Source organism: Muscardinus avellanarius (assembly GCF_963383645.1).
Source record: "Muscardinus avellanarius genome assembly, chromosome: 13".
In the NCBI taxonomy this organism is placed as follows: Eukaryota; Metazoa; Chordata; class Mammalia; order Rodentia; family Gliridae; genus Muscardinus; species Muscardinus avellanarius.
The window spans coordinates 34,339,808-34,353,504 of record NC_137799.1 but is presented as its reverse complement, the minus strand read 5'-3'; the positions used below and the strand labels follow the sequence as shown (position 1 = coordinate 34,353,504).

Genomic DNA, 13,697 nt, shown 5'->3' with positions numbered 1-13,697 from the left:
CTTGTCTGTGTTCTCCTATGGGCTGTGAGTCCTGTGAGGACTGGAGACTCTCATCTTCACTTGGCATCCATAAACACAGCAGAATGCCTGTACCTAAGTAGATTTTCCATATTTGTTGAAAAAAATATAGATGTGGCTCAGAGTAGCTGTAGCTTTTATTTGCACAAATTCTCACAGCTAGTAAAGGCTAGCGCAGAGATTGGAATCCTTGAACTCAAGTCCACCCTGTTTGTGTTCACATGCATTATTTTATTTGATTCTTACTACTACTCTGAGAAGAGCAGTAGGTCAGTGCAACAGACTCAATGATGATAGAGGCAGTTAACTGAAGCAGTTCTAGGTGTTTGGATTCCTAGATCAGGACTTCTATACTACTATTTACATCATCTACTTATTTGGTTTATTTTTTGGCAGTACAGGGAATGGACCCCAGAAGCATTCTACCTCTGAGCTACATCCTCAGCTCTATTTTTTTTTTTTTTTTTAGTCTTTATTTTGAAACAGAGTCTCACTGAGTTTGAAAGGGCCTCACTAAGTTGAAAGGGTTCACAGTACTGAGGCTGTCTGTGAACCTTGATCCTCCTGTCTTAGCTTCCCAAATGCTGGGTTTATATGTATGCACCACTGTGCAAGGCTCTTATTTGGTGATTCTAATGGATATACATGGTTAAATCTGGGATCTACCTTATTTCTAAAAAATAGGAAACAGAAATGGTAATAGTATCTGTCTTACAGAGTTAAAAATAAATGAAATGAGATAGTACCTGTCAGGGGTTGAATAGTATCTAACATACTCATAATGCCCAGTATGGTAACTGTTATTGTATTGAATAATTTACTTTCCTTATTTGAATTTTATCAAACCTGAATCGGTTATAACCCATGAGCCCATAAAATACCAGTTTTCTATGTTGACACAAAAGTGATGTATTTGAAATAGGAAATCTTCACTATTCTCTTAGAAGATACAATAGATCATTTCTAGTTTTATTCTCTGTACTGGTAATATATGACCAGAAATCGAAAGGGCACTTTCAGTATTTAGAAGCATATACTTAGGGTATTCTGGGGAGTTGTGTAGACCCCAAACGCTTGTGTGCTGTTGATAAAAATGACACAGTAATATGACTATTTGTTGATAATTCTTTACACTTAAAAATTGATCTGTAACTTAAATTATCATGATCAGTAGGTAGAATTTCTTATGTACCTAATTTGTACTGGTCATTTTACCAGACACTACTTACGGATAGAAAGATATCCAGTGTATAATCTTTACCTCTTCAGAATTTGTGCGATAGGAAGAAATGCATATAGCTAACTTGTAACAAAGTGGGAAGTTGGTTATTGTCATAAAAATAGTTTAAAATTTTTAATGGAAATTCAGAAAAGGAAAGATTACTCTTTAGTAGGGGACAGTGAGAATCTGAGAACTGTCATGGGAGAGGTGAATGAACCTTGAAGGGTCAAAAGGATACGTAGGGAGGGTCGAAGAGCATGAGCAGAGGTGTGGACACAAACGTTATGAGAGGATGTGTTGGAGAACGGGCAGAAATCCTTTTTGGATATAGAGTTGGAAACTTAGAGGTAGAAACAGAAGGCAAGCTAGAAAGAGCTTGGGGCAAGAGTGTGCTTCCTTAGGGAATTTAGACTTTATTTGTGGGTAGCAGAGTTTTATTAATATAATATTTGGAAATGATAGGGTTAAAAAGTTAACTGCTTAAACAAGTGGTATCTGACAGGAGAATCACATTTACGACATACACTGGAATGCAGGCAGGGAGACCAGTTAGGAAGATTTGGAGAAACTAGACATTTGTGTAGAGAGAGTTATCTATGGCTGAGCTTAAGCTCAGATGACTGAGGTGGTGAGTTCTTTTTATAAAATTAAAGGTGCTAGGAGGGGGAAGGTGTTTGGGGTCAGATGAGGGAAGAGTTGATGGTGAAGATACTAATTATATTTTGGAGTTGGAGATGCTTATAGAGTTCAGCATCCACGAGACTTAGTTCAGCATAAACTGAGGCAGCCCTTGAATATAGAGATGAAAATGGAAGCCATGAGTATGAAAGACAATATAGGTCTTCATGGTCTGCTGCAGTAGCCACTGGTCCCTTGTGATGGTTTAAATTAAAATGAAATCCTTACTAGCCTATTTCACGGGCTCAGTAGCCACGTGTGACCAGTGACTGCCACAGTGACCAGCACAGTTGTAGAACATTTACAGAGCTGCAGAAAGTTCTGTTGGTCAGCACTGTTACTTAGAAGGGAAAGAAGCCCAACACAGAATAAAGCCGAGAGGCTTGAGAGAGGAAGGGAACCAAGAGGAAGTGGCACAGAAGCTGTAGGAAAAGATGGCAGTGGTTTAAAGTGCAGCAGAAAGGTGTTTAAGAGCATGAAGGCTAAACTGAGCCTTGCATTTAAGACAAAGGGATCATTCACAGTCTTAGGCCAAGGAGTTCCTATGGCGTTAGGAAGATGAAACCCAAACTGGGAAAGCATTAAGAAGTATTCCAGGGGCCGAGTGACAAATGCCTGTAATCCCAGTGAGTTGAGAGACTGAGACGGGAGGATTTCAGATTCAAAGCCTGCCTCTGCAATTTAGTGAGACCTTGTCTCAAAAAATGGTTGGGGGTGTAGCTCGGAGGTAAAATGTCCCAGGATTCCACCTTTAGTACAAATAAAGTAAAATGAATGAAATAAAGGGCTGGGGAGGTAGCTGTAGTGCTTGCACTGTAGTACTGCCCAGACAGACAGACAGACAGACAGACAGACAGACAGACAGACAGATAAGACAGAGTGTCCCAGTAGTAAGTAGAAGTCAGAAGTTAGCTCTATTGTGTTTTACCCTATATTGTTGTTGTTTTTGTTATTTGCACAACTTACATAGGGTCCTTAGCAAATATTCATGTGTTCAGTGCAAAGCCAAGGCTAGGTAGGTAGGCAGGGCCTGGGGTGGAGCCCAGAGTGGCCAGCAGGAATACTGCACCAGCACGAAGCCAGGTTGGAAGGGGTGCTCAGTGAGAAAGAGCTTTGGAAGTGAAGCTCTTAGAAGAGTGCTGTAAAATTGGGTATATTTGAATGGCAAGAACAGGGGCCAATTTAGGCTCCTCTTGGGCTGTTGGAAACCTCTGGTAGAAGTGAAATTGGGGTATTAGAAGCTCTGTTCTAGGTATTGAAGTCCTAAAGGGTGTGATGATTGAGCATGAGGTATATGTGAGATGAATATGTGACATTGAAAAACTGAACATTTCAAATATAACAGACTAATGTAATGAACCGTCACGTATTCGGTACCCTTCAACCCTGAGGGCTTTTTTAAAAAATATTTTTATTAGGAAAAATGCCAAACATATGCAAAGTTGAAGGAACAATTTAACTCACCATTGTCCCACTTCAGTAGTGATTAAGTCAGAGCCTGTCCCACTTTGTATTTCTAGTCATTTTTTCTTTTCTAATGGTGTTATAATTAGTGTTGTTTTGTTATTTCTTATAGTACTGGGAATTGAACTCAGGACCTTGCACATGCTAGGCAAGTGCTCTTCTACTAAGCTACAGCCTCAGCCCTTTATAAAAATTTTACTTTGAGATAGGGTCTTGCTCCGTTGTACAAGCTAGCCTCAAATTTACCCTCCCTGTGCCTCAGCCTCCCATTCTCAGCCTCCCATCCTCAGCCTCCCCTTCTCAGTCTCCCATCCTCTACCTCCCATTCTCAGCTGTCCTCCAGTATTGTTTTAAAGCAAATCTCATTTACAGATAAACTTATTTTATCTATAAATATTTTGGTATGTGTCTTTCAAAGATAAGGAGTCATTTAAAATGTATATATACTGAAATAAAAAACCATAACATCTAAAATTATTAGCTGTTTCTTAATACCATCTAATATTTGAGAATATTTTAAAATTCGATTTTCTGTATTATTTTTTTAATTGGCAGTGATTTCTTGGATATGATTCCAAAGGCAAGGCAACAAAAGAATAAACAAACAAACTTCATTAAAAAATAAAAACTATTGTACATCCAAAGACAATGTAAACAGAATTAAAAGTTACTGATAGAATGGGATACAATATTTCCAAATGCTATATCTAAAGGTATATTAATATTCCAAATAGAAATCCTAAAAATTAGCAACAAATAAAGCAAACAATACAATTTAGAAATAGGTAAAAGACTAAAATAGATAATGAATCTATTTTAGACGTTCTTTGCACTGAAAGAACTGCTGAATTACACCCGAATGATCCATAGCTGCTCACTTCAGGTCCTTGTTTACCTTTCTTCTCTGGAGCCTGGTGCTGTGAGGCAAGATGGCACCGGAGTGGCTCAACCACCTCAATGCGGGCTGGTTTCTTTTCTGGTCTCTGGTTGTTCTTCTAGACTTCTTTTTCTCTGTCCCTTGTATTTACATTTTTTATTGAAAAGCGCTGATTTGTGGCAATCTAGAGGGCTTTTTTTAAAGGTATAATTTATAATAGTGAAATGCACAGATCTTATGTGTCAGTTTTGACAAATGGATATATCCTGTGTACACCACTTTATTCTGACTGATAATGTTGCCATCCAGAGTTTCTTATTGGTATAAATATTTTAACGCAAAGATATTTTCCTATCACCTAAAATGTAAACAGAACATCTTTTTGTTACAAAGACATTCTCATTTCACACCTGAAGCTCACTGTATCTCAACACTTACCCTCATTCCTGAGCCTCATTGGTCTCTTTGCTCCTGCTGGCCAAAGTCAGTGAGATGTCACTATCATGGGTCTTATTCTTTGGTGGCATTTATATAGTTCAACCCAACTCTTTTGATAGGTCATTTTTGAAAATGATGACACTGTAGCCTAGGTGCCATGCTCATTGAAGAAGTCTGATGGTGTGTATTGTGAAGCATCATGAGGAGGGTGGTTCAGGGTCTCCTGAGAGAGGACTCAACTTGTAGGGCATGAGGGTGGAGACCTGGCCTGGAAGCAACCATGGTAAGCATGCCAGGGAAAGGTGGATGGAGATAGGATCTAGGAAGTGGTATGGTCTTGATACATCAGGGAGATCAAAGAAAAATTTCCTAAGGGAATTAGTTTGGGAGGTAGATAGCTTAATTCACTTTAGAAAAGGTGTTTCACTGGCAGAGTGAGGAAGAGTCAGGGCTGGGATGGAGAACAGTGGGGTTTAAAATTAGCCCGGGAGGTGCTGAACAGTAGATTGGAGTGGTTTCTAGGTAGATAATTCCTTAAATGGGATCCAAGGAGATTGGGATTAGGGGAAGATATGTGGAGGGATATGTTAATAGTGAAAGTTGGGGTGCAGGGTAGTATAAAAAAGCAAGACAGAATATTTTGAACTTTTTAACTGTAGAGATTCCTAAAAGTAGTGAGCCCTGGAGTTCTTGATGCAGTGTTGAGGTACTGTGGCCTTAGCAGTGTGCCTTCCAGGTTCCTGTGTCCATTGTTAACAGCAGCTGTTCATGCTTCATCTGGGTCTTTCCCTGATGGTCCAGGACAGATAGCCCATGGAACAAGCCTTTGCAGATAGCCACTTGGTCTGGGTTTTCTTAGAACATCATCAGTTTTAGAACCATACTACCCTTTGTATTTGAACACACTGCAGATGGTGGCAGATTCATTTGTGAAAGTTTCTGTGATGGGAAGAGCCACTGAGTGACACTTGAACTTTTTATATGGCACACATACAAACATTGTTCAGGCACCAGCCGTCGTGGCAGCAGCTTTTGTTCCTGGAGCCTGTCACCACTTGCCTCGGGGCATTGTTTAGACAGGATCTTTCTGTGGTGAGTTCTCTCTGTGCAGAGGCCACATTTTGTCCTTGTTTTCTGAAACCAAGCATGATTGATTGCATAATTTATTTATTTACTTAGGGGTTGGTGATCAAAGCCAGTGCCTCACACATGCTTTATTGTATCTTTACAGTCTTTTTATCTTTACTTTTTGAAGCTGTCTGATTGGCCCAGAGAGCAGGTGTTTGGACATTCCCTACACATCTCCCAGGACAGCTTGGTGAGATAATGGCATAATGGCTAAGAGCTTATGCTCTGGAGTCAGATTTGCTCTGCATTTAAAAGCTGTGTGGCCTGATTTCTCTGAGCCTTAGTAGCCACATCTGTAAAGTGAAGGCAGTAATAGCTACTGCCTAGGATCACTCTGAATATTAAGCACCAGGTTACTGAATTCATTACCAGTGTTGGCACAGTATTTCTGATACTTTTGTTGATTGATTTCCCCTTTGGTCACCTGGCTGTGCTCAAAGATCTCATTCTTTTTTTTTTTTTCTTTTTTCTTTTTTAATTTTTTAATTTTAATTTTTATTTTTTATTGGTGCACTGTATTAATACATCATAGTGGGATACACACTTTTGTAGACATACATGCACACATCGCCCAGTAGGCCCCCACCCGATCCCCACCCCATTCTCTCCCCATCCCTCCTTCCCATGCTTGGCTTAGTGGTTGACATCTAGTATTATAGCAATTTATCCAAAATTAAAAATGATAATCTCACATAACAGTTTCATTTGTCTGATACCAAGCTTTTGATGATTTAAAGATAACATTTCAATATTTCTTTTTGCTTTCTTTCTTACCAGAGCATATTTTATTTCTGTTTTTTTAGGTGAAACTATCATATATTCATATATTTATTTTTCAGAAAAAAATCTATCCTAATATGGAATATGAATTCTAGATACCCAAAACGATCTTGAAAAAGAACAAAGCTAGCAGATATATATTTTCTGATTTCAAACCATATAAAGCTACAATAATTGAAACAGTGTAGTACTGTTCTAAAGGCAGATATATAAACCATTGGAGTTAAATACAAGCCTAGAGCTAAATTCTTCCCTATATTGTCAAGTTATTTTTGACAAGGTTTCCACGAACATTTGGTGGTGGAAATAATAATCTTTCAACTAAATATTGTTGAAAAATAATAATTACATGGAAAAGAATAAAATTGGCCCCTTACCTAATCCCACATACAAGTATTAACTCAAAATAGATAAAAGACCTAAATATAAATCTTAAGACTATAAACTTTTAGAAGAAAATCTGGGTCATAAAACCTCACAACATTGAAATTGGCAGTGATTTGTTGGATATGATTTCAATGGCACAGGCAACAGAAGAATATACAAACTCCCTAAAAAAAAAAAATTGGTATATCCAAAGACAATGTAAACAGAGTTAAAAGTTACTAATAGAATTGGATAAAATATTTCCAAATGCTATATCTGAAGGTATATTAATATTCCAACTAGAAATCCTAAAAATTAACAACAATAAAGGCAAACAATACAATTTAGAGATAGGTAAAAGACTAACATAAAGAATCTCCACAGATAACCAATCTTAGTTGTCTGTTGGATGGAAAATCTTGTTTTTCTGGTTCTGGTGAGTGTTACCTATTTCTTCTTTGTAGTTAATCTCTTTGAGTATTTTCTCTAGTGCTGGTTTTGAAGACATAAATTCCTTCAGTTTCTGTTTGTCATGGAAGCTTCTTATTTCCCCATCTAATTTGATAGAAAGTTTTGCTGGATAGGAAATTTTTGGCTGGAAGTTGTTTTCTTTCAGAGTTTGGAATATGTTACTCCAAGCCCTTCTGGCTCTCATGACTTGGTTTGGGAAGTCTGGAGTGATTCTAATTGGTTTGCCTCTGAATGTCACTTGGCCCTTTGTTTTTGTTGCCTTTAAGATTCTCTGCTTGGCTTCCACATTGGTCATTTTGACAATTATGTGGCGTGGGGATCCTCTTCTCCGATCCTGTCTAAAGGGAGTTCTATAAGTTTCCTGGACCTGTGTATCAACCTCTTGCTCTATATTTGGAAAATTTTCTGCTATTACTTCCTTGAAGAGATTGTTGATCCCTTTGGTTTCACTTTCTTTTCCCTCCTCTATTCCAATTATTCTTAGGTTAGCTCTCTTAAGATGGGCCCATATTTCTTCAATGTCAGATTCCTGCTGTTGGATATTTTTTTCTAGATTAGAAACTATGCGTTCATTTTTGGATTGCTCATCTTCTAAGAGCGAGATTCTGTTCTCCATGTGGTCTAATCGGTTGTTTGTGCTTTGAATTGAGGCCTTTACTTCATTAATTGCATCCTTTATCTCTTTTTGGCTCTCTCTGAGTTCTTTTCGAAGCACCTCTATTATTTCTACAGTTATTTTCCTGATTTGATCTTCTAGAAATCTCTGATTTTCTGTTTTATCGGGTTCTGATGTTGTGGGGTTGTGCGCATTCATTACTCCAGTGTTATTCCTCTTTCCCATGATTTCGGATGTTTGTGCCTTCTCTGGGTTCTTCCCTTGGGTCACTATGGCTTCACTTAAGGTGCTCTGGATCTCGAGTCTGTATTATCTCAGACCCCACTACTCCTTTACTGGGTTGTATCACAGAGTCTCCGACCCAGGGAGTCGATAGAGGCTGCTTTAAACTATGGGGGGTGCCAGGTTGCACGTTCTCCTATGGTGTGATATCTCTGCCACCACCACTCCCCCACTGGGTCAAGTACCAGGGGTACAATACTGGGATTTTTCCTCTGGGGCCCGCAATTTGACTCACTGTTCTTGAGTACGCAGATGTAGCTGTACTGGACTCGGTGAATTCACTGCTGCTGCTGCCGCCGCCGGTGGCAATATGGTGCCTCTGCCACACCCTTGGCCATGAGGCTGGCGTATTTTTTCTTCTCTGGTTTTGATTTCCACTCTGAATCCCTGCAGCGTGTGCTGAGCTCGGCCACTGGGAGCTTTAAATGCTTTCTGCACTGAAAGATCCCGCCTGACTGTTCCACAGCGGCTCACCTCGGCTTGCTGTAGCCGTCTGTTGAGTTCGCCGCTGCCGCCAGCAGTATGGCGCTGCTGCCGCGTCCTCGGGCGCGTGTGTCTCCTCTGTGGCCCTGAGCTCTGTTCTCAGTCCGCTTTCTCTCTGGAGCCTGGTGGTTTTTTTGTTTTTCTGGTGATGGTGTTTTCTGGCTATGAAGGGCGCTGGTTTTGTGGTAATGGAGATTGGTTGTTAGCGGGGCTCTTAAGCCCCGCTTTTCTCGGTCACCATCTTCCCAAAGATCTCATTCTTGGTGAGTTTCCCTATCTTGCCATTTAATATTACGATGATGAATCTACTGTAAGAAAGTCAAACAGCAGGCAATTTAAAAATAATACAGAGCTGAGAGCTACCAGATAATTCAGATACATGAAAACAGTAATAAAAAGTTAACAAAATTAATAACAGGGTCTTGAGTAATTAATAGATGAAGTTTGGCACCAGTAAACATTTATTGAATGAATTAATGAAAGAATATGGTATCGAGCTGGAGACAAAGTGGAGCTGTATAAATATGGACACATCCAGTAGGGCTTTAAAGTTTGTGGACACAGAGTCCAAATTCAGCATTCCATTCTATGCCAATATTATTAATTCTGCTATACTTCCACAGTATTCTGTGCATGGCCATAGGTTCAGCTAAGTTTCAGAAGACATAAAACGCATAGGCTGGGTGTGTGGGTGCGTACTTGTAATCCTAGTATTTGGGAGGCTATGACAGGAAGATCACAGGCCCAAGGAAAGCCTCAGCAGAGTAGCAAGATTCTCAGCAACGTAGTGAGACCTGTTTTTTTATTTTTTTCTTTTTTTTGTGGTACTGGGGTTCCTGGAAGCCCTACTACCTCCAGGCTACACTCCCAGACCTATTTTATACTTTTTTTTTTAAAATTTGAAAACAGGGTCTCTTAAGCCAGCATGGCTGGCTTCGAAACTGCGTGATCCCCTGTCTCCGCCTCCCAAGCGCAGGAATTACAAGCGTCTGCCACCATGCCTGGCATGATACCCTGTTTTAAAACAAAAAATATAAAAGGACTAGGGGTGTAGCTCAAGATTCAATCCTGAATACCACCAAAACAAAAACAAAAACAAAACAAAAATAGAAAAAGCACACATGTTCTTTGCCCCCTTGAAGCTTATAACCAATGTAGAGAATCAACATATACACATAAGAAGCTCAAAAATTCAAGGAAAGAAGCCCCCTCATGGAAATTTACAGTTGAATGTCACCAAGATTCTATGGAGGTTCATGTTCAAAGGAGAAATCACTGTGGCAAATTACTCAGTAAGGAGTTATAGATAGCACCAAGTTAATGCCCCAGAGCATGAAGAGTTTAAGTAAAGGAATGATAAAAGCCTAAGGGAGGCTAGCGCAAATGGCATGCTCAACAACAAGTAGATGGTCAACGTAACAAGATCAGTACACTAAGACTGAGGAGGGGGTGTAAGTCAAAGTAGGAAAAGCAGGCTAAAATCAGATTAGGAAAAAATTTGGGTTCCGGGGGAGATGTGTCTTCTTAATCATACGAGGAAGACACTGAAGGCCTTCTACCTAACACAGTGAAAGCCATGTTTTATATAAATATTAGTTGAGACTGGTTGCCGAGGGTGGGTTAATGAGAATAGGGAGTGGCCAACGCTGATGGGTATGAGGTTTCTTTTAGGAATGATGAAAATGTTCTAAAATTAGATTATGGTAATGCTTGTAGAATTGTAAATATACTAATACCAAACAGGTGAACTTGAGAGTGTGTAAATTATATCTCACATATAAAAAGCTGTATGCCAACATAAGACAAAGGGCAAAGGGACTAGGAAGACAATTGACTGATTAGAAGGTTAGTAGATACTGCAAACCTGTGGCAACAAAAAGCTCAGCTAAAGCCCAGCAGTAGAAACAACCAGGACACAAAAAATACAAATACAGCTTGAGCTGGGTATGGTGGTGTACACTTTTAATGCCAGCATTTGGGAGGCTGAGACAGGAGGATCTGGGTTCGAGGATAGCCTTAACTACTTAGGCCCTTTGCAACTCAATGAAATCCTGTTTCAAAATAAAGAATAAAAAAACAGGTTGGAGTGTAACTCAGAGGTAGAATGCCTCTGGATTCCATCCCTAGTACTGCAAAAAAAAAAAAAAAAAAAAAAAAAAAAAAAAGAAAGGAAGGAAGGAAGACAGCTTGAGCTAATAGACCCACGTCTGAAAGGATCCATGGAGGTATCTGGTCTGGTAAAGGAATCTCTTGAGACTAACCCAGAGAGCCTGAGACGAAAAACCCATCATAACACAAAGAATTCTAGTACTGCTGGATTTTTGCCATTGGGGGAACTCTGAGCCCAATAGAGCTGAGGACTGATATATTGGTGTATATGTTTAAAAAATGGGTGTAAAAATCCATTTCAAAGTGTGTGTGTGTGTGTGTGTGTGTGTGTGTGTGTGTGTACGAGAAAGAGGAAGAATGACTGATTTTGAAAACTGGATCATCCCTGAGACTCTTTTCTTGCCCTGTTCTGTCTCCTGCCCCCTTTCTTACAGTGGTATTAACTCACCACTTACTTTTTCCCTTCAGCTCAGCTCAGTTCAAATCATTATACCTAAATTGGAACAGATGTTCATCAACATGTTTACAGTGTTTTTCTTTTGATAGAGGGCTCTCAGGTGACTTTAAATTTCTTTTTAATTTGTTCTCTATGTTATTTGGACTTTTTTTTTTACAGTGAACATTTGCTAAGGGAAACTGCTTTAAAAGAAAAACAATAAAGCTATATTTTTGTTTGAAAAAAGTAGTATGTTTGATACTTTTCATTCCAAAAATGAATCACTCACCCTAAAATTTTAGAATCCCATAACTTGCTCTCTGCGGCCCAATGTTCTTAGATGGTATCCATTCCATAGGCTCCAGGTAAATGGTAACTTTACTCCCCTAAAGCCAGTATTATATATACTCATGTCTCTGTCACAGAGGTTAACTTTCTTTTAGACCGAGTTATTATTTTTTTTTGGAAAGCTGTTTAGATATCTTTGGCAGGTTGTCTTTATACAACAGTAGTTCATAGTGGTCACATCCTGCAAAAATTTTTAAATGTTTTGAATCTAAACAGTCTACCTGCTGTGTTTGTGGCAAAATGGGAATTGGACCGGACCTTGGATCTTCTCCAACCTCCATTTGATTAATCTCCATTCCAAATTGCCCAGCAGGTGCTTGAAAAGGAGTGAATTCATTCGCTGTTTCAAAACCTTTGAAAAGTCCATATTTTTCAGTTTGTTTTTCACCATTCTGTGACCTGGTTTGTGTTCTTTTAAGATGCTAGTGATCAAAGAGAAGATGTTTATATTGGAAACCACATGCCTTGCCCTGAAAACCTCAATGGTTACTGCATCCATGGGAAATGTGAATTCATCTATTCTACTCAGAAGGCTTCTTGTAGGTAAGTCAGTGCCTTTACACCAGCGGGGAGATGTCTTTTTGTGTGTGTGATCACTGCTTTATAGAAAGCAGTGAAATGTGGACTAAATATTACCAAAATATAGTTTTTATTTGCGATAGAGAAGTAAAGCAAAATCAGCATCTTAAAAAATACTTTCGGCAAGAAGTAAGCAAAAGCAACATGTTTTATTAGGATTTTTTAACATTTTTAAGATAATTTTTTTAATATAAAAAAATAAATGTGCCATGTTCCAACACTATTTTGGTCTTGAGGCAGTCTGGCAGAGAGGGTGGTTGAGAGACTGAAAAATATAAGAATAGTGAACATGTAACTCAAATGAAATATATGCTAAAATAGATTTCTAAAAATAAAAGAGTAAGGATGAAGAATCAGGTGTGAGTGTAGAGATGGAAATGGGAAAGGGTGTAAATCCTTAACTCCCTGATTCCAGAGAAGTTATATAACTCATTCAAGGTCAACAGCAAGTTAGAAATAGAGCTGGGGAAAAACTGTATCTTGTATTTCACATACTCAACCTAATGATGTCAGTGTTCTTTGCTGTTGTCTGTCTGTCTGCTGATAGCTCTTTGTGCTGCTGCCAGGGGCTCATCCTCGGCCCAGCTTGGCCTGGCTGGCCAGGCAGGTTTCCACTGACAAGGGGAGATGGCTGTCATTCTGCTCGCTTCTGCATCTGGGAGTTGGGCCAGAATCCTTTCCCCTCTCTCAGTCAAAACAAAAAAACATGGAGAGATATTCTACTTTCTTTTTGTGTTGTTAACCTAGAAGGCAGTGAATTTTTCTTTCCAAGAACTAAAAGGAAACTGTTGAACATTCAGTCTCTTTAGTCCCTGTACTTCTTTAGCTCCATGCTTCTGTGGTTTTTTTCTCTCTTCTTGCTTGAAAACAAAATAAAAAATTGTAAAGTATTAATGGTTAGATAATTCTTTCCTAAGCTTTGGGCTTTTTTTTTCTTGAAGAAACGTTCTTGTAGTCAAGTGTGGTAGCACATGCTTGTAATCTCAGTACTTGGAGGCTAAGATGAGAGGATCTCAGGTTCACGGCATGAGAAATTAGACCCTGTTTCAAAATAAAAAAGAATAAAAAATAGTATTGGAGGTGTAGCTTGGAGGTAAAATACCCCTGGGTTCCATCCCTGGTACCACCCAAAAAAAAAAGAAAAGAAAAAAAGAAAAACTTAGGTCGGGCGTGGTAGCGCATGCTTGTAATCCCAGCATTTGGGAGGCTGAGACAGGCGGATCGCAGTTTGTGGACAGCCTCACCTAATACTTAGTAAGACCCTTTGCAACTCAGTGAGACCCTGTTTCAAAATAAATAATAAAAAATCAGGCTGGGGGCGTAGCTTGGAGGTAGAATGGCCCTGGGTTCCATCTGAGGTATCGAAAAAAAAAATCTTGTCGTTTGAGGAGTTAGCCTCCTT

At 39.2% G+C, this 13,697-nt stretch overlaps 1 protein-coding gene across 1 annotated transcript in view; it reads left to right on the top strand.

Moving 5' to 3' along the window:
• The window catches only part of LOC308272145 (tomoregulin-1), a gene marked incomplete at both ends in the record, with an annotated part of 102,844 nt that overhangs the window by 76,089 nt on the left and 13,058 nt on the right, over positions 1–13,697 (top strand). The window contains one exon of the mRNA XM_080708920.1: positions 12,136–12,259. Within this exon, the coding sequence (XP_080565046.1) occupies positions 12,136–12,259 (124 nt within the window). The remainder of the gene's footprint in view (positions 1–12,135; positions 12,260–13,697) is intronic.